Source organism: Numenius arquata, chromosome 16 (assembly GCF_964106895.1).
Source record: "Numenius arquata chromosome 16, bNumArq3.hap1.1, whole genome shotgun sequence".
NCBI classification, from domain to species: Eukaryota; Metazoa; Chordata; class Aves; order Charadriiformes; family Scolopacidae; genus Numenius; species Numenius arquata.
In genome coordinates, this window is record NC_133591.1 from 11,273,654 (window position 1) to 11,299,069 (window position 25,416).

The following is a 25,416-nucleotide window of genomic DNA, read 5'->3' on the forward strand; positions in this document are numbered from 1 at the left end:
TTAGCAGCAACTCAGGCTGACTTTAGTGTTGCCTTCTGGGATATCCATCATGTTCTTCTCCAGTTCTGCAGAAACAAAAAAGTTATAAAGTCAATTCACAAGAAATTATACCATCCAATACTAAGAGTAACAAAAGCTGAATTCAGCCCCAGTAACTCCTATATGCTAGAACTCAGGTAGACACTGACATGAATATGTCATAAGGCAGGTGTTTGAAACATTTTAAACAGGCTTTAATGCTTGAAAACCTCCCCAATCCTTCAGACTGTAAACAGGGACAATACACACAAAAAGCAAAACTTAACATACTGATGAGGTTTCCCGACCCAATTCGGGCCATGTGCCCAGCGGTTTTCTCCAGCTCCTTTATCATGGACTGTTCAAAGGCCAAGGCAGCAACTCGGGAAAAGAACTCTTTGACATTTTCCCCTGGGAAACAGGACAGGAATTATGTTTTTTTACAACTGCACATCAACACACGATCAAGCACAGCAAGCACATCCGTGAACACATCACTGCTCAATACGGGGACAGAACAGGCCTCTCCAACAATCTGAGCCCCATTCTGACCTTTGCAGAGAGAATTTCTCAGTTTCTTACTCTGGAATACTGTACCCTGTACCGTACCTTTATTTTTAGTCAGCAACAGAGAGAATTCAGTTTGTGGTATCATCTTTTTTCATTGCTAATGTTGAGTAGTGGTGCACGTGTATTTATGTAACTACCTATGAATTAAACATGCTTAGACATTGCACAGCAGCTCACGTACTCTTTTCTGTAAACATGACAGTGCAAGCACACATAAAAATGCTCAAATAAAATCAACTGTTTAATAAACCTGAAGTTTCCAATAGCAACAAAATCCAAGAACAGAAAAAAACCCAAAAACCTGCATGGGAATGAAGGCATAAGGAACTTTAACTTCTTCCCACTTTAACATAAGCCTTTGTGGTTATGCTATTTTTACATCCTTTGTAGTAACATACCTGTTTTGGCTGAAACCGACCAGTATTCTGCCTGCATCTCATTGGCAAAGCGGATGGCATCTAGCTCTGTCCTTTCACACACAGCATCTGACTGAGTAAATAACACGCAATAATTTAATGCTAGAAGTGTATGGGCTGGTACATAGAGGTACTGCTAGCATCTATACTGTCATAGTCCAGTTTTCACAGTGGCTTTTCTGGCCTTGCCTTAGAACTTGGAAGCAGACATGACTGCAAGAATATTCAAATACTTAGTACTGCTTTTAACATTGAAGTTTCCATTCACCTCCCACAGCACTGAAATAAAAAAACAGTTAACAAATGTGACCATTGCATCTAACCATATAGTGTGGTAGGGAGCTACAAAGACAACAGCTTTGAGTTGAAGGACCTACTAATCACAATGGTTCTTTGGGTTTAATTGTTCTTCTCTGTCTCAGATCCTTTCTTCTACTCTATCTACTTTTACTGTGTTGTAACACAATGGCCTTCCCCCCCTTTTATGTTTGCTTTTTCTTATCTCTTCAGACTAAGATTTCCTGCCCCTTCAATGGATTTTGCCTTCTTGCACTTAACTTTTAGGTCTTTTCCCCCTCTTATTTGTTCTGTATAATCAACCGTATCAGTATGTTGCTATTTCCTTTCAATTTCTAGCCCATTTGTGATGGATGATACCAGTCTTTTTTGTTTGTACAATTTTCTGTGCACTGTCTTACAATGGGGGTTCCCCATTCCAAATTGAGAGGAATTGTAAAAATCTGGAAAGGATGATGTGACATCAGGACGAGCAGAATGAATCCAATTGGGAAGGTATTGGCTTAATACTGAAGTAATACCTAGAACCCACAATCCTTTGCTTTGCTCGTCTCCTTTTCCGTTGAAAGTGCTATCATTCTAAAACCATAACCTCACTTACAGTAAAGAATTCTAACTTAGACAAGAATGCACATCTGCATCCTCAGAGGTCTGGCAAATTTAGCTTTTACTGCACCTCAGAAAAAGCAGCACAAGCAACACAAAGTACCAGAAAAATTGACAGACACGCAGCTTTCTGGGACTTACTTTCAGTGAAGCGTAAGAAACAAACTGTTTAAGTGATACTGTGGCAGCTAGGGGAAAAGGGAAATTTAAAAAATAAATCAACTAAACAGCAGAAGCAGCTTGTTTGTGTTGAAATCTTTAAGAATTACATATTGCGTATTGAAAGCTAGAGAAAGACATACACAAGACTTAGAATGCTATAGGGTGAGTGCATTATAGCGTGTTCTTCCGAAAATAGTGTTACAATTAAGTAAGAATTCTTCCCTGTTTCAGAATAATGAATACACTGTTCCCCAAAAAACCTCAAAACCTCCAACCTTCAAGATCATCATGTACTCAGTTATTCTGTGCACCCAACTTTTCTCTGCCTTTTCAGTTTTTTGTATGTGCTTGGAAGATGTCATGCAAGGAATGGAAATAGGGATATTTCACTAACTACCCATTTTTTCAGAAAATGTCTTCTTAAATTTGTTCCATATGTGTTGTTCTTTTTACCTGTGACCTTCCTTCTGTTTAGGTTTTTCCCTCAAGGCTTTTATCTCAACAACATCGTGTACAACTTGTAAGGGAAATTACTTAAGGAACTAGGGGAAATCTGATTTCCTAATCTGCATTTACTGACCACCAAATCTTTTTTTGTTCCAACCAGAAAGATGAAGCTGGAATCTGGCTCATTCTCCCTCAATGCATCTTCTAGCCACTGTCTGAAATACAAAAGAGAAATAAGACAATCAAAGGGACCAAGGAATATAGAAGAAACTGACAGACAATAGGGTCACAAGAAAAGTGAGAGGATGAACTTATGTGAGAGTACCAAAAGCCTTTTCTTCTAAAGAGAAAGAGACCAGGAGCTATTCCAACTCCTTTGAATACATACCTTCTGCTAAGGTAAAGTTCAAACATGCCCACTGTATAGTATACAAATTCAACAATGATTTTAGGACCCAGAGAGAGTATTTATCAGTATAAGGGAGGGGGCAAAGTTTTGATTGAGATAAGGAACAAGAAAACAAGAAGCAGAGGAAAAAAAACGGGAACAACGTAGCAGGGTAGATACAAACGGGAATAAAGAGTGAAATAATCTATTCAGCATTATAAAACTAGGTCCCTATGAAGGCTGCATGACTCCTGTCTCATAAGCTTTTGTATTTTTGTTACTCTGGCAATCAAATTCCTCTTGAGTCATCCAACATAAGTCAAGGAGGGAAGGGAGTGTGTGTGTGTGTGTGGGAAATCAGGTTCACAGGCTTCAATTATTTTCAGCCAAGCAGAGACACTAATATATATATTATTTTACAAAGTCCTATGTAAATGAGCTAAGTACCACAGCAGCACTGTAAGGAAATAGTCTAATACACATTCAAATAAGACAGAGTACAGATTGAGAAGAAACTTGTACCTGCATTACAGTCAGAACAGTAGGTTAGAAATACATACGCTCTGAGCTGGCAACAACAATGTGGATCATAGATCCATGTAGGGTTAAAAGCAGAACAAGTTTACTCATAACAATTAGTGTGCTGTTGTAACCAAACCATTACAAGTAAGTTTAGCTATATCTACACATACTTTGAGTGCTTAGTTTTCTTTCCTCTTTTCGACAGCCCATCTCCCAACAGAATCACTACAAAAACTAGAGAAAGAAAATAATTTCAGGCTAGCAGTGCACCTGGAAAAGGAGAGGTTCTTGAGACATTATGCATCAGATGCATCTCATCAATTTCACCATTTACATCAAGTGCCAGCCTGTTATTCTGTTTATAGAAAATGGGGGGGGCAAAGGGGGAGGAGGAGAAGAGATGCTTTTGGGGTACACTTCATCTCTTCCTGCATGTCTAGTTTTGGAAGGATCAAGCTCTTACTGAAGTGCCTTTTTCTCTCTACTTGTATAAAGAAAGTCAAGGGTAAGTACTTCAAATTTATGCTCTGCATTTTCTTCAGAAAAATCCCACCCTACATAATCCAAACAAGTGAACGTCACTCTTCATTGCGACTGTCATTCTTCATTTCTTAGCTCAATAGAAAATACACTTGCAATCCAGCAAGTTCTCAGCAACTACAGGCTATTTGAGGCAATTAAACCTGCTATAAAAGCTTTAAAGGCTAAGCCAGAATACAGAAACTTACTTGGTGTGATCCAAAGTCTGAATATCAGCCAGATCAAACACTGTTATTATAACTGCAATAAAAGACAGTAACAGAAAAAAAGTAATTAAGTTAGAAAGCATATCAGAAGTCTCTCCAACAGATGAGTTGGAGAACACAAACGTCTGTTTGTTAAACAGAAAGAATGTTTACATATAAAGTGCAAGAGCAGATTTAACACAGAGAAGATGAGAGATTCTCCATTTCTCTTCCTTTCTATTCCTCTTACTTCTCTAGGACGCAGTAAGACTAAGGTCCTCAGACTTCAACCTTAGTTAGTCTTTACCCGTAGTTTGCAGTCTGTAGTGCTATTATTTTTTTTCTTTTGGGACCACTTTAATTCCTGCAGAAATTGTCTCTTACCAAAGGGAATGCCAGAAGCATCCACTTCTAATTTCAGCAATAATCTTACCCAAACCCAAATTCTTTTCCCCCTAGACACCAGTGCCAATTTTTATCACTGTATCATCAGAACATTCGGAGCTTGCAGGTATGACAACATATCAATTCATAAGCTTTTTAGTCCCTTCTTCTCTCCAGTAACAGACAATCCATTCCACTACACTGTGTCTACAGGTACCTTTCCAAGGAGCACATACGCATAGATGTTTCCGAATAAAGTACAACCTCCTGTCACAGCCAGGATCAAATTAATATTGTTCTCACCCTCTGCTCCTCGGTAGTAAGCAGATGCAATGCACTTGAACTTTTCTTGACCTGCTGTGTCCCATCTGTGCAATGGGGGGGAAAAAAAAGAAATTTCAGGTTAATGAAACCCAGCGTAACCTGAGTAAACACGCTAATGAAGCAGCAGACTGGTACAAGTCGGAGAAGAATGTGATACCAGAGAAGTGTTACCATCTGGAACATGTTATTCATTAACTACTGATAGAAATATAGTAAAGCTCTATTATTTAATGAAGACATTTGAACTCTGTTTTTATCTTTTTCTTTTTTTTTTTTAATACTTGTCATTTTGGAGACACAATTCAAATATTTGTATTCTGCACAGTAATACCCTTTTCTTAAAATATTTTTTTCTCATCTATGTCATTTGCATGTATTTCTAGTGCAATCTAATTTTGAAAATTTTCTATACTAATACTAGCTAAATTATATGTTAGCCCATATCAGAATCTTGCAACTGGAAGACACAGTATCTGTCCATACACTACAAATTAGAGACCTACAGCTCAGTCCACCGGGTAGTAATGACACCATTAAAGAAAACCAAGAAAGTGCTTCTTATTAATGAACAAGATATGCAGTCCTCTCAGCTACTGCCAGCACTACAAAGATTTGGATTTTTGTTATACCCTAGTACTGCCAGTCATGCATACTTGCAAATTTATCTTACATGGAAATCTCTCAGCAAAAGGGGGCACTAGTGCTTATCATATGGAAACGTTCTACTCAGACGCTGAAGATTCTGCAGATAATGAACCTGATGTTTAGTAGCTTATGAACCTTACTACTTCAGCTGGCAAAATATGCATCAGTCTACATTTCTAGAGAGACTCAAGTTCCAAAAGGATAGAGCCTGGCAGAATTTGCAAGAACAGAATGGCACTGAAATCAGTGGGAAATGGATTTCTAAGTATTTTTCAATAAATCCCACTAGCCATCCATTTATCATCAATAATATCTCAGAAAAAACGTGTTCCTAAGTGAAAAGGTTTTCAAGATTCATGCACTAAAATACTTCAGGCAAAGCATCTTATTTCTACTCTGGGTCACACTACAGCATAGATAATTCAATAATGCCCTCTACAGAACAATACTCCTAGTCACTGGAAATACTAAAGGACATCCTTCAGCAGAACCAAAACACAAGAGAAGCATAGAATTTCCACTAGTGTGATAAACAAAGCTTAAAATCAAAGATTTTAGGTTCACTTTCTAATAAAAACACTCAAGTCTTTCTACGATTTGGGGAAAATCAATTAGTCCCTAATTAAGAGATGCTGAAATCACTGGACATCTTACCATTAATTTCAATGGCTCCAGGAATAAAACCCCCAGTAAAGCCAAGTTCAGTGCTCAGTGTGCCTATTAAACTCAAACAATCGAATGGTGTAACAGTAGAACTATACAAACTCTGTGGCAAAAACTTCCACTTCTCTTTCAAGAAACTTGAGAAAAAAGGCAGAACTCCACTGAAATGGCACAAGATATCCAAGATGAATTTTCACTGATAAACTTATATCATTTCTTAGGGATCAGAAATAGAGGACAGTAAAATTTTTAATAAAATTGCAAGTCCAGGTACAGAATCTGTTTTTCAGATCACATTATTCTTTGTGCAATTTTATTATTAAAAAAAAAAAATAAAATCTTTATTCCACTAGAGCCTGCAGCCATTCAAGCTCTGCTGAGATTTTACTCTGTGCAACACTTAACCATACTGTTTCAACTTACATCTGGAGATTGTATGGTATTCCAACTATTTCAAAACGTTCAATTTCAAAATCCACTCCAATGGTCGCCTTGTAGTCTCGGTCAAAATTATCTTTACAAAATCTGCAATTAAAAAAAAAAAAAATAGATGAAATACTAGTAACACCCAACTACAACTAACTACAAAACTAACACTATCTAGGGTAAATTATGAAGACAAGAATTAACTAACTGTAGAGTCACTATATATTGCAGAAGCATATATAAAACCACCAAAAAACTAATTAAAAAAAAAAAACATACTGGATAACAAACTAGAAAGCATATACATCTAGTAAGATCTCAGGATGAGATGAGAATCAGAAAAAAATATCTTTGGACTGCCAAGGCAGATACAGTATCTTACAGTTTTAGTTACAAGGGAATATATTTTGGGTCATAAATAATAACCCAAATGATTAATCAATGAGATTATAAATTTACCATATCTGCTTAAGAATGGGAAAGAAATAATAATAATAAAACACAAACATAGAGAGAAAGCTGTCATGGTGATCATAAACTACAGAAATTTAGTGATCTTCTCACTGGACTTAGATACAAAAAACATAAGAGCGGTTTTTAACATCTGGTAAAGAATCAAATAACTATTCTTTAAGTTTATTTAATAAGCTACAGAAAAACTTAAGCTTCCCTCTACAATCTTGTAGCTGTAGAAATAAGTTCAGGTACCCACACAAGAATGAATTAAAGTTGTTTCAGTGAATGACCCTACAAGTAAGAAGAAAACATGAAACCAAGACTCAGACACTGGAAAGATTTTTTATTTTTTTTTTACCTCTGATCGTTTAGCTTTTAAACAGGATTTCTAAATTTATCGTATTTGACTGGATAAAAACAGTTCAGAATACCACATATACTTACTTGAAAGTGCCAGATCATGACCTTCTGTGTCAGTATGTTAAGCCTGTTTCGTCTTTTACTTAATAACAAAAGCATGGTTTAAAACAGAACCATGAAGTACTACCCTGAATGGACAGAAACGTAAACACTGTAACGTTTATTTGAGAAAGAGCAGAATCAAACCATCTACTGAGATCTACTGTACCTGTTGATAAGGCTGGTTTTCCCAACATACAGATCTCCTACTACAACCACTTTGGATATTTTCAGCCTGTAATAAATATTTGAAAATATTACATGTTTTTAGTAGCAATTTCAACATTCTCTCTTGAAAAATTCTGATTCTGATCCTTAAATTGCAAGTGATGAGCACATGCACCTGTGACTCCAATTTACCTAAATGCCACTGTGCTGCAGGGTCAGTCTTAAATTGTAAGAAAAAAAAAAAAAGAACCAAAAAACCCTCTGGAGCAGAAATAGCCCATTTCTTACTCTGCATATTTTTTTTCTTAAATATACTCCAATGGGGCATAAATTCCATTAAATTTCTTTTTACTATAGGTATATACATTTGTCAATTTGCACATAAGACCATAGAGTATCAGCATCCTTCTCATTAAAATTAATCACAAGTTTCTCATTGACTTCTAATAATAAAAACCAAGTTCTAAGTGCAGAATCAAGAAATGGCTAATAATAAAATAACCCTTTGCAGAATTTGTCTCTGGAAAAAAAAAACAACAAACCCTATTGGTTAGAGCCAATACATTTTCTGACTATCTGGAATAATATTAAGCTGAAGCTGGCTTCATGCAAATAATCCTCTTTGCTCTGGGTCCTCCCACAGAATACAGCAGATGGGCTTTAGGTGACTCAGCCTGCATTCTTAAAATTGAAATGCAGTGTATCTTTTAGGAGATACAGGTGGATAAGTGAATGTAAGTGTATTTGTTGACCTAAACTTGGATTGACATCTCCTGTGTACATGCTATAAAAATGGCTTAAGAGGTTTAATGTTCTTTTATATTAAAGAATGGCTTTTTAAACAAATGAATACTTCTATTGAATATTATTTCTGGTTATATCAGGCTTCTATGTGATGCCGATTCCAAGTTACCTGTTCTAAATAGCCTAAATCTTGACTGGTAAGCTGCATTACTAATATTTCTGAAAAAAGGATGCATTTTGTGTGTCAGTCAACGTAAGTGGGTGGCCGTAGGCTCCTAAGCTGCTGACATGTCTCTGCCTGATTAACTGTTACTGATAAAATACTGAATAAAATCAATGACCTTAAAGGAAGTGCAAAAAAGTAAGCAATGGTTTAGAGGTGTGTGTTCCATTAATTCATATTGGGGAAAAAAAACCAACTCTGTTATCAGAATAAACAAACTGGAGAGTTGGTTTACTCTGGAAATAAAAAAAAAGAACAAATTGATTTTGATTATGGAGGGAAAAAATGCCTCAATTCACGACAGCATAGATTGCTAGCAAACTTGTCCAGACACTTGTAACAAATTTACATGAAACTAAGTCAGAGATTGTGCTTCTAAAAACCAATAAACTCACTGATTTCTCTCAAGGAGACATATTTTGGCTTTAAATTTTTTTAGCAAGAGTTGTGCTTAAAGATGAATATCATGACAAGTCTTGTTGTAATCAACAACTCTAGATTTGAAAGAATAGTGTGCTAATTGTCAGTATTCAGAGAAGCTCCACTATATGAAAGATCCTTCATACTGGAACACAAAAGCACTTATCTCTAAAACATACAGCTATTTATTTTAACTGAATAGTGATGATTTCTAACACAGTTTAGCTTTCGTGCCTTGCTTCAGGAATTAAATCAGTACTAGTAACACTTCTGGGAGAGAGATGATGTGAAAAAAAAACAACTTAAAATTATTAGTAAGGCACAAAGCAGTTTATTTGGATTTTTCAATGCTATATATTTACCAGAATTTTGCTCCAGTTTTATGGAGACATTTAAGAGAACTTCTCAGCACATATACTTCTAAAAGACTTAAGCTACATTCCTATGTGTTTCAAGCAACTTAAAACTGCTGTATGTTTATATCTCCCCAAAACCTTTATTAACTGCTCATTTGGAACACCAACAGCGAATACAGCAAGGTTAGATCTGTCCCATTTCTTATAACTGCTCTAAAATATGATTGCCATACTGACTTGTGTGTGCAAAATTCAACACTAATTTTAAACGGTTAAACTTTTGAACTATGAGTTTAGTTCAAAGTTGCTGAAAAGCTATTTGTCGCTGAACAACTCTGGTATTTTTTCAATGCTACTTATGCCAGCAGAAAAAGCATCTTTGACAATTATGGGAAGAAAAGGCACTTTATTCATTTACTGTCAAACAGATCAGAGAACTGCCATGTGCATGGGCTTAGCTGCCTTGAAACATGCTGGAGTGAGGAAGATGAGGAATGAGGAAGGGAAAAACCTATGAAGGAAGCAGGCTACAAATTGCTTAAAATACTTTCTTCATTGCATACATGGCTTATTACAAACATACCCAACTGTTCCAGTCCTCTGCTGACAAGCAGTCCTGACCTGCGCATGGAAGTGCTCTTTGAGCTGCAAACAGGCCTCAGGTGTGTACCACTGAAAACAGGAGAGAACAGCTACTGGGATAAACTGTGCAATGTCTACTTTTCAAGAAGTCAAATCAGCAAGGAAAAAATAGGTAAGATGATTAATTCAAAGAGTTTGTCAAGCACAGGGATACCCTGGCATAAGAAAAGGGATAGCTTGGGTTAGAAGGCAGTAAGGCTTCCCCACAGTTATGTTTGTAAAAACTCCTTTGGACAGTGCCATCATTTGACCACCTTTCTGAGTGTCAGCATCCAAGCACTAGCAAAACTTCCACAGTCAAATACACCTGCTCATCATTCTGTACAATAGCAAGTACCTTAAATTATGCCAGTAATCTAAGACACACAATACAAACATAGATGGGAGCATACTACCAGCAAGTCATTATTACTATGAAGTCTTTTAGATCTCTTATATCTGTGAAGCATTGTTTTTATTACTAGTTTTCAATTAGACATTAGTTAAAAATGAGGAAAACTTATTTTACCTTATATTTGCTTAAAATTACCGTGGCGGCCTTCATAAAATTAAAAGCAAAAAATATGTGTCTGAGATCAAGCACGGAAAATGGTGCTAACTCCCTTAAAAGGATCTTTTGAACAACTGAAAAGACAGAATGGTAATTCCTTGTCCTTCCCTGTCCTTACCCCTTCTATTATACTTCAAGTACAAAACTCTTTGGGGATACGAATGATCTTTTCTGTCTGTATTTCTACAGTGCCTACAACATTAGATCTACTTTATGACTAAGATTCCTATACAAACAGAAAATGAAAATTGCCTCAAATTCTTCAACCAAAGCCTCCATATAGATCTAATTAGACTTTATGCATATCTAATATCAGCTATGGTTCTCATTTCCCCTCAGTGTAGGAACTCTTTAAGCATGCAATTATTAACGTTTGGTTGAAATAACTAGATATTACAAGATAACACTTTTGTGGCAAGAGTCACTTTCTCTAAAGGTTAAAAAAAGAAATAAGGATTATTAAAGACATCAGCATTGAATGGGAACACAGGGTCACATTCACCTTTGAAAGAAATCCTTAAACAATTTGTAATTTTAGCAGAAGACAACAACTATATGTTAAATTAAAACAGTATTAGCACAAGGGAAAGATATCTCATCGTGGCAGGTGATACATACTGTGATCAGAGGGATAAAGAATGCTCACCTTGGGAAACTGAGAGATTATTCTGTCCCTACTCACTGGAGGAACCAAATGCATTAGGTTGGACTTCATCCTCCAAATTCAATTAAATTCTACCAGGCAGGAAATATGTAAAGAGAAACATATTACTCAGGAATTGCCTCAATACAGGGAAAATGTGATTAAAAAAAATTTAACAGTTCTTACAGACTCATCATCTTTTTTTTCCTTTCAGTACAATGCTAGTTCTTTGACTTTATTTGCGTTAAAGAAAATCTGTTCTTGCGTACAAGAGACCACTTCAGTGCACACAGCTGTAGTAGCAAACAGTGGCTTTATGAAATTACAGGGCCCCAACTCTAATTCCATGGGAGCACAGAGAATTATTCACTTAATTCAACGTAAGTGATTGCACTTTAGCCCTCAAACGATTTTGCAGTGTTTAATTTAAAAATCTTGCTCATCATTGTTTGAAACGCCTCTGCACTAAGCACATTAATAAGCGTTAGGGGATACCTGACTTCATTTGGTCAGAAGAAAGGAGGCAAGGTGAAGCTGCCACGTTTCTCTGCACAACATCAACCTTTCACCCAAGATCAGCTCAGAAAGAATGAAATCAGTAGAGAGTCTGACTTGGAAAAAGAATAATGTTCACATGAAAATCACAAATGCATTTAGATATCCCACTTGAGACACATCAATTTGGTTATGCAATGAAACCTCGTGGGTTGTTGGGGGAGGGGACCCTTAATAGGGTACCAATTTCTTACTGGCATTCAAAAGAATGTTTCTAAGAAGAACATTCATCATGTAGCAAAGTGTAAGGAAGGACTCACCGTGCAGCAGCTGATGCAGCAGGATCCTAGTCACACAAACAGCTCAGCCGCTGCTTCGTGGCCATAGCAACAGGCTTGCAACAGCTCCCTTCCTCCCCTTCTCTTACCCATTGGGAAGGCGGAGTTGGAGTAATTTGACTGTACACAGGGCCCTAGTTTTAAAAGGCCAAACTGGTTTTAGGGGCCATACTGATTCCTCTGATCAGAAACTGCTCCTTAATAAACCATATGGTCCCCTAATACTGCATAATAAAATAGTTCTGTTTTCTTCAAAGATACTTGTGTATATGGATACAAAGGGCAGGATTAACCCAGCAGACAAGGAACTAATGGCGTGGGGAACTGTTACAGTGCTAATATTAAGCATAGTAGCAATTATAAAGAAACTCCTGAGGGATTTTTTCAGAATTTCAACTTGATTTCATCTCAGCTTTAGAGTCAGGATGTGCATGCCACCAATGAGACGTTCTGAATTATATAAATGTCTTTCTAGTCATTAGTAATCTTGCTTTCTAACGTACCAAACACTAAAGACAAGGAATAAAAAAATCACAAAGCTCTTTTGTATTGCCTCAGTATTGTTAATCAATTCATTAATTTAGACAGTATTTAGTATGTTGGACTGTAATTTAGGATGCTAAAAGATTTTGCTATTTATTTCATTAGGATTTAAATTTCCAAATTTCAGGATAAAAGAAAGCTCTCACCTTCTAATAGTCATATTTTGGTAATACTGGAACAGGCTTGGACCTCTTAACATCCAGGAGAGAGGCCTCTCCATTTCCTGCTGCAGACTAAAAATGTTAAAGGGCAAATCAATGTGGACAAGTAATATTAAACGAGTAAGTATATAACAAAAAAACTACAGTTTTACAACCCCATGCTAAGAATAATGCTCAACAAAATTGCTAGTTCACTACTTAATGTTTTATTCTCTTTTGTGAGGAATTGCTTTTAAATCACTTCAGGCACTCATGTGATCTCAACCATACTGAAACACCCACTTCCCCCAGAAGAATCCAGATTTGGAGTTGACAGGTTATTCACCAAAGAAGGTGACATTACAATACTTATTACCATATGCATAGTTCTATTTATCATGCTACTTGTGACCCTATAAAACCAGAGAGATCTAGACCCTTTTTATGGTGTGCTCCTGCTCTTTTGGCAAGTTTGAATGATTTTACGGCAATGCTAATATCTTAAATAATAGTTCTGAAAACAACAAAAACCTTGCCAGTTGGCAAGAGTTTCAAATGATAACTTGCTTTCTTTGTATTCTCCTAGTTCTAGTTCAACACATCCTAAGCACGAAAAAATGTCATGTGTACACAGGGTGACTCACTGCTCGTCTCCTAGAACTCTTTCACAAACTAAGCTACCAAAAAAAATCAATTCAACACTATCAGTGAATCCAAAGTACAGGAGGGACCAAGGCAACCAAACAGAAACATTTTAAAACTGAGAGGCCACCTTCACTTACATTTAGTGTATTTAATCTAAACCTCACACACACATAAATATATCCCAATCTACAAAAGTAACAAACTAGTCAAATCATTAGAGGAAAAAGATCAATGATTTAAGAAATCCAAAGCTGCTAAAAATACTGAGAAGGATTGGTACTGAGATCCAGATTTCCTCTTCTTACAGAGCTGAAGGGGATTCAGTCACTAGGGAGGACTGGGAACATAGCGTCTCCATGGCACCACAACCCTCCTTACACCAATGTTGCAGGAACAGTACCACCAGCAGACTCTGTGAACGGACAAAAGATTTGAAGAAGGCATTCAGAAGCTGTACATAACATAAGTTAACATCATGACCATGAACCAAAATCAGTATTCTAAGCTATGGTGAAGGACAAGACAGAACAACCCACACCAAAAGGACAAGAGCGGAGTTAACACTGAAGGACAAGAGAAGTCTCTGATCTTCTCCTGCCCCTTCTACATTAAGAAAAATCCACATTCTTCCTATCAAAATAGGGTAAAACTTTACAAATATGTAGTTAGCCAAAGTCCTATCTAATTGAGGAAAGTAACTTCTACTTTAAATAATCTGCTCTAAAATATTGCAGAAAAATGAATCCTTTCCAGAAAATACTTTTTGAATTAGTAATTTTTCTTTTATGGATTTTGAAGATCAACAAACCAGAATTTGTTCCTGTGTTTTGTTTTAATCCGGCTGATCTGAATGATTTGGCTTTGTAAAATCCAGTTTAAGAACTTTGATTATAATAATTGTTGCTCAAACGTAATGAAAAACATCTCAACGACTTCTCTGTTTGCAGAGAACTAACCTTCTATAGCACAATCTGTTCAGAGTTTTCTTCCTGATGCCAGATCACATCTGGCAATCCAGAGCACCCTTCAGTTGTGCTAGCAACATTGCAATGATACATTCGCCCTGCGTACCATCCTCTGAGCAACACTATACTCTTTAGCAGGATCACACTGAAAAACATGGCTGTCTTGAATACAGTTATGTGAAACTACCTAATGATAATGGAAACCTCTGCTACACATTCTAGCTGTTTATAGTTTCATTCTGGGGAAGGCTAGGAAAGAAAACCTAGTCCAGAGCTACTGAGCTCCCTTCAACACTGGTACCTCAAGGCACTCACCTGCTGCATCTCTGCCATTAACCCGACCACCATTTTGTTCATTCTGAATTTTGTTCGATTTTGTTCAAACGAAATTACTTTAAAAACGTGAGGTGAAGAGAGAGCCTCCCTCCACGCTTTAGCAGAGGCGAGGTAAAACGGCCTCCACACGACAGCCCCATGGCGGCGTTTCTCCCCTTCCTTCACGCGCTCCCCTCCCTGAGGGGCCGCGCCCCAGCTCACGCCCCCGCGGCGAGTCCCGCGCTAGCAGCGTCCCGGCCTCCAATTCGCCGACTACGCCGTTGTCGTTTCTCTCTCACAGCAGCCACCGTCAAACCCGGTGCTTACGCTGCCGACGCGGGAGCAGAATCAGTGTGCTTAGCGCCGTAGCTTTTATTCACGGAGAGGGGCGTACGCAAAGAGCGGGTTGCTGAGGCAACCAGAGCACGCGGGCACGACGGGCGGTGGCGTAGCTGGCAGGAGCTGTGGAGCGGGAACCGGGGACGGCCTGAGGCGGCGACATATTGGTGGGACAGGGCGCCTTTGATTATTTAGTCTGTTTCTTTTGTTTTGAAGAGGGAAGTGCAGTTGTCTAGCAGGTGTTTTAACTTTGCAGCTGGATTTCTTGTTGAGTAGTTTTCAGTATTGGAGGTTGTATGCTTCTGTCAGCTGAGCCGTTTTCCTCACTGAGGGAAGGGGGAGGTCAGACACCACCGACTCCTTCCAAAGTTCACGAATTCCGAGGGTGGGTTTAAACTAGATCCCTTTTAAAAGAATACTTTTTTTGAAAAATGGGGGTTTTTTTTGCTTTTGCTTTAATATCCAACCCTTCTCTGGTTGGGTACATTGTACTACTTCACTTTAACACTTTGAAAAACATTCCCTACCTCACCTTGCAATTTTAAACTTTCCCTCTCTCTTTTCTTTTTAACAGTGTTCAGTAGAGAATTAAACCAGATAAGACAACTCAGCTGATGACCATGAACCATTCTAGCCTCTTCTTTCATAGCTTCCTAACAACAAATGTGCTCTAAAATAACTCTTCTGGGGCACAGAGCACAGTTTAAAGTCAGTAGGTTAGTACATTATCCGTACAATCACCAGATATAGTCATTTTGGAGTATTTTTAGGGATAAGGGAGAATCCTTCCTAGGAAAATTTGGGATGGCACATGCTCGTATCTCAGCCAACCTGCCTCCTGATATAGATCCCACAAAAGCTCCTATTGCATTTGGAAGGAGGGCCCTTCCTAAACTGAATGAGGAGTTACAGTCTCCTGAGCTGCTTACTCAGCAGCAGGCATTGATGGCGCTCTGCGATCTGGTCCATGACCCAGAAAAAGTCTACCAGGCAATAGAAATAGGTAAGTGATCTGTTGTCTTAAGGTTTGACACAGCATGGGGGGGAAAAACCCACTTTACTTTTGTGCACTTTTTTCCTCGCAGTATCTTTGATGACACAAAATCACCATGAAGATTTTTTTGGTTTAATCTCTACTTGTTTTACCTTAAAAAGGTAAAAAATATTGTAATCCTGTTATTCATGAACCTTTCAGAAAAAAAACAAAGCAGTGAATGTATGAATTTCTAATAACATAAAACTACTACATTTATTTTACTTAGGGGAAAATAAAAAGCTTTTAGTTTTCCTAGAGCACGAAAAAAAGGCAAACCCCTTTTTTTTCCCCCTTCAGTCGACATTTTCTACCATGTATGACATGTGACAGTGGTACCTTCATGGATTTTTCATGCTTGAGGTGCTTGAAATACTCATATCTCAGATCCCATAATAAAAACAGGTAAACTCTGATAAACCTTTTAAGTAATGATTAACAAAATAATATTTAAATAAGGTTTACAAGTTTATTTGCAAAATCCATGAAGTCATCTTTTGCCATTGATTCCTTCAGCAGTGGATAGCATGGCACATCTAGCTATAACTTCACTGGAGAGATAAAACATCAGAGCTTTTTATGCAGAACTCCTTCTCAGAAGTAACTTAGTAATTATAGAATGAGTCTGGAAAAAAAAAAACCAACCCTGGAACTTCATGAGAAATTAAGATATAAGACAATATAAGCAAATTTATTATACTTATCAGGATTACATCTGGCCACCACTAATTTCAAAAGTTTTTATCCCAGCACTTGGAAGAATCTAAGTTTGGATTTTGGAAAAAAAAGCAAAAACCACACAGGCTTAGTTTTGCAATTTTTAGCAGTCTGTTGTGTATCTACAGAACTCATTATATTAACACTGAAGAAGTCCTCCAGTTTTCCACTGCTTTTTTCCCCCATTTGCTTCCTTCATATTTTTTTCCTCATAAGAGATACTAATAATCATGTTCAAAATTTATTGTTACCTTTTGATTAACAGTAACTGCTGAAGCAGTGCTAGATTGTTGTTTGTTTGGGGTTTTTTTTGGTCAGTGCTATGTGTGTATCCACATAATCATTAATGGTTCACCAATTTTATTTCTATGTGTGAAAAGCAACACTGTATGTTTTTACATATTCCATACTACATCTAAAGAAATTTTTCAAATTATAGGCATAAATTCTGCAAAACCATGGTTTTCTATAAACATCAATAGCTCCTCTGACTTAAATTATTTTTAGAGTTACATCACTTCATAAATGTTTGCAAGATTAGGATTTAACTTGATACAGAAGTCAGCAGCTTGCTTGTAGCATGGCATTTTTGGCAGTAGGCCTTGAAACTTGGAAGTTTCTTCCCTACTTGAGATACAACAATGAGAGTTTCACCGTCAGGACAAGGTGAAAATTCTCATTGTTTGCACTTCAAATTGTGAGATAAAAATGAGTATTGCTATTTTAAATTAATGCTGAAGTTAAGAAGTGTTAAAATGAACTATTGTGTCTTACAGGATTCTTGGGTAACCTGAAGACTTTGCTGCTACATCATGACAGTATTGTCCGACAAAAAACAACACAAATCCTCTACATAATGGCTATGCATAGTGTTGGCAGGTAGGTGTAATTCCAGAGTTTACTGAATGGTATGGAAAGCAAGAAAGACGTTTCAGTGAGTAATGAGAACAGAATTTCTAAGTTTTTGCAAGACAGGTGCACTGTAAGTAAGATTATTTAGTTAAGATTAAGCATCTTGCAAATATAGATGAGTTTTATTATGCTTAGTTAAATCTGTCCTGCAATGTTGTTTGTAGGCAAGGGTTGATCCAAAATGGAATAATTTCTGCCCTCACTGAGCTCTTGGATGATCCAGTAGATATCTGTCGGAAGAACATGCATCAGATTTTTGAGATGATGGCAAGATTACCTGAAGGTAAGGATTTTTTCAGTACTTAAGTATTCAAAGAGGCAAAGCAGATAGATTAATTTACCTGATTCCCTATGTAATATCTTCCAGATCTATTTTATTCCATTTACATTGAAAATCATATTTTAAATCAGTATCTTTTCTATTTTTAATCATTTTAATTTTTATTGGTGGAGACAACTATGTTTTCTAGAGCTGTGTTTGCACTTCTAAAAATTTGCAAATTGTGTAATAATAGTGAGAATACTTAGGCAAAATATAAAGAATGCTTTACATAGATAAATGAAATGCCCTGTGTTAATATAATACATCAGCGAATAGTCCTGTCTATGTATCAGGGGGGCTGATCTTGCTAGATCTGTTTATTTCCTACCTGCATAAGGTGGGTAGCCTTATGCAAATTAAGGCTAACTGCTCAGGGTACAGGTTGTATGGACTGCATGCTTAAATTTTTTCAGAATCTTGCATCAAAAATTCATTTTTTCCTCTTCTGTTCAAAATGATGATCAGCTGTTCATCATGGTGAACTAGTTCCACAGTACACAGGGTTTATAGAAAGTTTTTCTGGTGTTAGGAGGTACAAATCTTGTGAAATTTGTTTTATGCCTTCCCTGCTCCTTGCAAGTCCTGGTGTAGGAGGAAACAAATGATCAAGTAAGGGCACCATCCATTGCACTGTGTATTTCACAGATTAACATGTCTTTGGCCTCAGTTGCAGAGCACTGTTTCTTAAAGGTAAGTTTTTGACATTGCTTTCAGGTGGTGAATGTAAAAAAAACCCACAAACCTGGGGGTGATGCAGGGAACAATGAAGAAGTTTGCTTTTTCTGATATTTTATTCAAATATTGTTTGGCCTTAGGTAAAATTGTTAAATGGACTTGGTAAGATATGCAGTTAAAAATGTGATAAATCACACCTAACTCCAGATGTCAAATTGAGCAATTCATCCTACACTCCCTGCATACCAGGAGGGAAATCAGTGTCTCCAGGGGCAAAAAGTCTGACATGTCTTAGGTGCTTTGTTTAGGATGAGATGAATTCTGCTCTGATGGTGTCCATTTATCTCTAGTAAGATAAACAGAAACTGGGTTGATTACATCAGAGTCGAGCACCTAGCTTTTAAATGCTTCAGTCCGAAGAGAGTAATCCAAGCTGGGAATGTGTCTTTGATTTGCCAGAAGAATAGGTTGTTGTACTGTTCACATGCTTTCTTTATTATCTGTATTTATAGTTTTCTATAATTATCTATGTTTCTAGTTATAGTTTTCTATAGTCCCTTATACACTAAGGGAATTTATGCTGATTTGTTACTTTTATTTCCAGATTCTATGATTATAGTTTCAATAGTTTTATAATCTGAACTTTAGTCTTAAACTTTACTCTTCCAGTGGATGAAAATTATAATTTTAAAATTAAAATTTCAGTAGATAGAAATTATCGATTAAAAAGCCGTGCTATTCAAATTCACGGGAAAGTGTCTTGTCTGAGGAATTCTGTTATATTACTGGTGCTTAAAAAAGAATTAAGTGAACACTTAAATACTTGCTGAATGAGTGTACATGAATTCTGAAAATATAAAGTTGTATATTTAAATGCATGCAAGCCTTTTTAAATGCCTAAATAATTTAATCTGTATGAAGGATATTAATATGGTGGGCTAAAACTAGCTGTTTTACATATTTTCAATTCAAATGAGAAAGGGACTTGGCTTAAGTAATTTTGACCTGTCTGAATGCCTTTGAAGAATTCTCTTACCTGTGTAGACAGATACCATCCTGTGAGTATGATGTGGATCATAATAGAAATTTATGGGAGAAGAAAACTTGACAGAAGTAAAGAAGTGTTGCTAAATTTTTGCAGATCGCTATTAGTCATTAACTATTCATCCCTACTGGCTAAGCAGGCCACCTTCTTAGCCCTTTTAGAACTGCATAATTCAGCCTTGCTGTTCAGTCTCTGCTGTACTGAACTTGTATCATTAACACTAACCTTCAGATGTGGCTAGATCTCTAGTAGGCTAATACAGGAGCTTACCACTTGTCTCCTTTTGCTGATGCAGTTTTCAGATGTGTGCATGATGCACAGCTTAAGTTGACTAGAAAGGTTTTAGTTTAAACCAGGAAACTGCCTCGGGGCTTGGTAGCTGTCGTACATACCATTTTAGCTGTGGATCTTTGATTTACAGATGTAAACTACAACTAATGTTACATGTAAACACCTGCCTGCTTTTAGGTTCTATCTCCCAAAACTCAGAGCATTTACTGAGTAGGTTGGAAGTTTAGCTACATAAGCTGAAAACTTTCAATGGGGGATGAATAAAAGTTCTAGGGGGAAAAAAGCAACTTAAAAAAAAAAACCCTAGATCAATGAGGCCTTTTTTTCCCCAGCGTTTGTAGTTACATATTTTCTAGCAGGGACTAAAACCAAGGATTATATAGAAAGCATTTTATTAGAACTATTTAGACACTTAGTATGGCAGGAAGCAACGTTAGCTCTTGGTGGTGCTAAAACATAAAACATTGCTTATTAAGAATTCCACATAAACCAAAATACGTTCCCCAAACCAGAGGATATATAATGGTACACCATACTGCCACTCAGGTCTACTGCCATTGTTCCATCTTTGTCCCTGCAGACATCTGAATATATCATCTTAGGTCAGGAACCACTGATGGGAACTGTCACAACTGTAAAACCAGTTTGGTGATAATAGGAAAAGATGCGATCATGCAATGAGAAATCAAGTTGCCTGCTGGAGTGGCAGGATTATCCAACCCCTGCTGAGCTGAGAACCCAGCAAAAGCTGAGAACCAGCTGAAGCAGTGTCTCTCCTCAAAACCTTGCCTTTGATTGAAGGCAAAGGATTCACAGCAGCTCTGAAGTGAGCAGGAGCTTCTGCCACATGAAGACCAGCTTCCAAATCATGTTACAGTCCCAACCTAGTGAAAGTTGCCTATATTTACAAGAAAGGCTACAATTCTCTGTGTGGTAGTTGCTTTTCAGTGAGGCGTCTCTAAAGCTAAGACTGATACCTGTTCCTTCATTTTACCTCTCTCTTTTCAGTTACTGGTGGCAGATAAGAATCAGGTTTTTCCAAACCAAATTAACATCAGAACCATTCCCTGAAACAAGTCTCAGTTTTGTCTCCAAAAAGCAGAAAAGGGCAATTAGTGTGAATAGAGGGCATTTAGATAATTTTAAAATTAGTTACTTGGTAAATTCTGTGCATCAGTGCCTTCATTGCAATTTCCTTTTAAATGTAAATGAGGAGCGTTACTTTATTAGAAACCTGATATTTATGTCTCTTTTGAATAATTTTTTCCTGTTCATCAATTCTCAGCATGTAGTGTAATCCTAATGTATTTGTAGTGATCATGCTCTGTATACATGTAGGCCAATTTTTTTCCCTATTTCCCTCCCCCCCCTTCAAAAATGAATGTAGAGGAACTGTTTACATCTGTGAAGCAAACAATTTAATCTCTATCTTCTGATCCTATATTCAGATCTCTCAGAGAGCATCATATGTCTAGCAGTCTCTTTATAGCTTAAGTCATACCTTTCTAGGTGAAATTCTCTTCAAAAGCTTAATTTTGACCATTAGCTTAATTTTGACCAAAAGCTTAATAGATTTTGACCATTTCATCTGCCAATGTTTGTGCTATTAAAAGCCTCCAAGGCTTGTTGAGGATAGAAGTCCTTGACTAGATTAAGTTAGTCTTGCATAGTTTTCTACAGACCAAATTTTCATACAATGTCCTTTGACAGTTTGGGGGCACGGGAATAGATAGAATCATAGAATACTTTGGGTTGGAAGCGACCTTAAGGATCATCTAGTTCCAACCCTCCTGCCATGGACAGGGACCCCTTCCACTAGACCAGGTTGCTCAAAGCCCCATCCAGCCTGGCCTTAAACATTTCCAGATAAAACCTGCCATCCTCAGCCTGTCAGGTATGTACAGTATATAAGAAGCTGAGCTAGCATGTTTCCCGTGAGATTAACTCTGAGTAATTATCCTTGGAAAAAGGTGTTTTTCTGAGTCATGTATTCTTTTTATTTAGATAAAAATATACATGTCTGTATTTAAGGGTTGGAAGATAACTCCTTGAGCAGAATTGTGTCACCGTAGAATGGACTCACATGCAGATGGCTACTTACAAGAAAAACAGAAAGGTGCTAAAACTGTTTTCTTTGCTATGAGACAATTTGGGGAATTATCAGGGAGAGCAGCAAATATTTTCCAATAGGTAGTAAGAGTCACAAGGCCCAATATAATTCATTTGGCATATTACAGATACAGAAACAGTCTCTGCTTGGTAATTCAGCCTTCTTCAGCTAGCCAAGAAACTGTCTTCCCCTTTGCATTTACTTCTACACCTTACACCCAGATAATGAGATACGATGTACTTTGTATCAGCTGAAGGAAGTTAGCCACTAATATACCATTCCACAGCTAAGATTTCTGGTGTTTTCTAGAGCTGAGGTAATTTTCAGGGCCAATAAAGTAATATGTTCCATGCTAGAAAAAGGAACATAAGCTGTACAACATGCATTTGGCCTGAAGTGTAGTAGGTTTTCTTCACTGTGAAGTGGTCAGTGACTCCAGTTAGCTCTATACCAGGCCACGTGCTCTTTCTCCAAAGAAGGGTAGTTCAGGAAAATGTGGCTGTTTTAAGCAAATCCACTTGCAGACTATTTTTGATTCCTAAATTTAAGGACATATACCAGATCCTCCAGGAACAGTGGGCTCATTAAAAACCAAAAGGTGGGAAAATCCACAAAGATTGGGTGAACACTGAGGAGTAACATTTCCAGAAGAAACAACAACTTAGTGGCAATAATTAATGGACAGAAGACAAAAATAAAATAGATAAATGTGTTCATTAGAGGATAGATGATGGAGAAGAACCGGCCACAGGCAAAAATGAAGAACATCGGAAAAGTTAATAGCAGAACTTTCACTCTTTGTGAAAACAATTTGTTGACACGCAATACTTAACAATGTTAGTGAAAGAGTGTTAAGCAATGATAAATGACCTGGGCAGTAACTGCAAAAATAGTTCCAAGAAAAAAAATCTTTCACTAGGTTATGGTTAATAAAGGAAAAGTATAATAATTCTTACCCATTATCTATACTGTCTTTTATGGGTACTTAATCCTTTTAGGGAAAGGCTGAGATCAATTGGATGGGGCAATAGATTTTTAAGCTTGTCAGAACACCTATTTGGGAAGAGTCCAAGAAAGAATATTTCTCCTACTTTACTGATCCACAGTCTCCCCACTATTCCACCCTTGGAACATCATAACTGATGAGACCTACGGGTAAGGACCATTTAAGGATACCTCTTTCCCTTTGAAATTTGTTTTGCTGTAGGAAGTGCAAATGATAAAAGGACAGATGGCATTCTTATTGCAGCAGATGGAACATTTCTTCTGTGAATGTCATTGTTGCCCAGGTGAAGTGAAATCCCAGCTGTATTAGTGCAGTTCTTTCAGGTGGCAATGCACTGCATCACTGATAAACCTGAGAACTGAGAAAATAGACGCAAATTTAATTGCATGATTTATCCAGGTAGACAACTAAGAGTCAAGGGATTTCACTTCAGCACCTGTGGCACCTGTGTTTGGCCCAGACTTTTTAGTTTTATTTTTCCTGTGCCTCAGTTTTCCCATACAGTCAGAAAACAGAATTACTTTACTTCTGTGTAAAGCAATTTATTTTAGCATCTTGAATTCTTCAAATAGAAAATGGAGTAACCATGATTTACTCAGAATACTAAGATCAAAAACATCATTAGAATTAAATGATTAGAGAGTTAATAACAAGGAATTGCTATTCAGAGAACTTGATTATGTGAATTGATTATTTAAACTTAATTATTTACTGCTTTATTCCTCCCCATGCCTATGCTCTTAAGCTAAGTAGGAACACACGGCAGCGCTTCAATTTCTTTTCTCCTTCCCAAGATAGCCTTCATTCAATGAGAAATGCAACTGACTCCTTTTCTTTAGAAATACTCTTAGGCCTTTGTTAAAATATCCTAGGTTCTGCACTTCTATTGTAGGTTGCCTGTAATACTTGTGTTGGAAGAATACTTCCTAGTTGAATGAAGATTTATTTTTTAATATAAAATGTCTCTTTCCCTCCATATAACTGAATACACTTTAGATTTAATTTATCCAGCTTTCTTACCTAGAAGCTATGCTCTAATGAACACTAGTGTTTTCTTTTCCCTTCATTCACTAGTCTGAAATGGCCCCAGTACCATGAAAGCTAGAGGTGAAGGAGGCATAACATCTAATAGCCCACTCACTGGAAAAGGAAACCCTGGCTCATTTTATACCTTTTTCACAATTCAACTGGCTAATAATAGGATATTACACTATAGAAAGCAATTTAGACTAGAAATACTGTGCAGTTTCTCAAGTATATGATAGCACTTTAACAGTAAACAAAGTTCAGAGGATCCTGTACTAACTCTACAGACTGTACTAGCAATTGCTATATAGAGCTTTTAGTAAACTCACCAAGCCAAGCAGCCAGACTGCAAATTTCACAAGCAGGCAATAGTATCTCATCATTACAAGTAAGACCTAAGGACTCCCTGTGTGGCATGATAAACCTTTTATACCTTCAAGCCACAGCCTCATTGGCTCTTTTGCCTCTATTCTTCAGGTGTAACAGTTGACAGGGAATGCTTAAAGGGGCCCTGTGTCTTCAGTAGAGGGATAAAATACCTCGTTCAAAATCAGACAGATTTTTCCCCATTATCGATTATGTCTGGTCTGAAGAGTTTTGAAAGTCTTAACCCATGACTTGAGTCTCAGAGAATATATTTGGTTATAGTTGCATTCTCTAGCAATGTTGAAAATGATTATTGCTTGAACCACTACCTTCAAGAGTATTTATTGTAGTTCTCTTGCCAGTCCCAGCTCATTAGTAGCTCAAGTCTCCAGGTCACTTAGAAAAATTCTAGCTTGAATTTAGATATCCTCAAATAGGTCAAAAGAAGGATTCTTAAACGTAAGGTAAGAAAGATTAGGACTTCTTAATGCATTTTGTAGAAATGCTGAGAAGCAAATAAAGCAATGAAACTATCCAAGCGCTATCAAGTATTTTCAGCTGGTCTCATAAATGATTAATGAGGTGAAGGGTTCTCAGTCAAATTCTGTTTAAACTCCAGGGATATTATTTATCTAGCATCCTCTGACAAGTTATTTTTATGAGTTTATGCTGTTTGTACAAGAGTTGCGCCTTTTCTTAATGTACACCCAGACTTTTAAAGATTTCAGTTAGAGGATGTTCCAGAAGAATGTCATAGTCTGAATGGATGGAATTTTCAAGAAAACTTCAATGAAAAACCATCAATAAGACTTATGCTGATAGATCACCTTATATAATCACTTTAAAAAAATACTTAGAGTTTTCTTAAAGCCTGATTTT

General features: G+C 37.0%; 2 protein-coding genes across 2 annotated transcripts in view; one reads left to right on the plus strand and one right to left on the minus strand.

Annotated features, from left to right (window-relative positions):
- On the minus strand, positions 1 to 11,326 carry RAB36 (RAB36, member RAS oncogene family). The gene is made up of 10 exons (XM_074159625.1): positions 11,258 to 11,326; positions 10,003 to 10,091; positions 7,678 to 7,743; positions 6,591 to 6,692; positions 4,839 to 4,903; positions 4,155 to 4,206; positions 2,650 to 2,731; positions 987 to 1,077; positions 310 to 429; positions 1 to 65 (listed from the first exon to the last, which is right to left on the minus strand). Exons 1-10 carry the CDS (start codon positions 11,324 to 11,326, stop codon positions 1 to 3), a joined length of 801 nt encoding a protein of 266 aa, XP_074015726.1.
- Positions 11,327 to 15,838: 4,512 nt separating this feature from the next.
- Positions 15,839 to 25,416, plus strand: part of RSPH14 (radial spoke head 14 homolog) — a 100,790-nt gene continuing 91,212 nt past the window's right edge. Inside the window, exons 1-3 of the mRNA XM_074159795.1 lie at positions 15,839 to 16,037; positions 17,561 to 17,663; positions 17,861 to 17,979. Coding sequence (XP_074015896.1) covers positions 15,839 to 16,037; positions 17,561 to 17,663; positions 17,861 to 17,979 — 421 coding nt within the window. The remainder of the gene's footprint in view (positions 16,038 to 17,560; positions 17,664 to 17,860; positions 17,980 to 25,416) is intronic.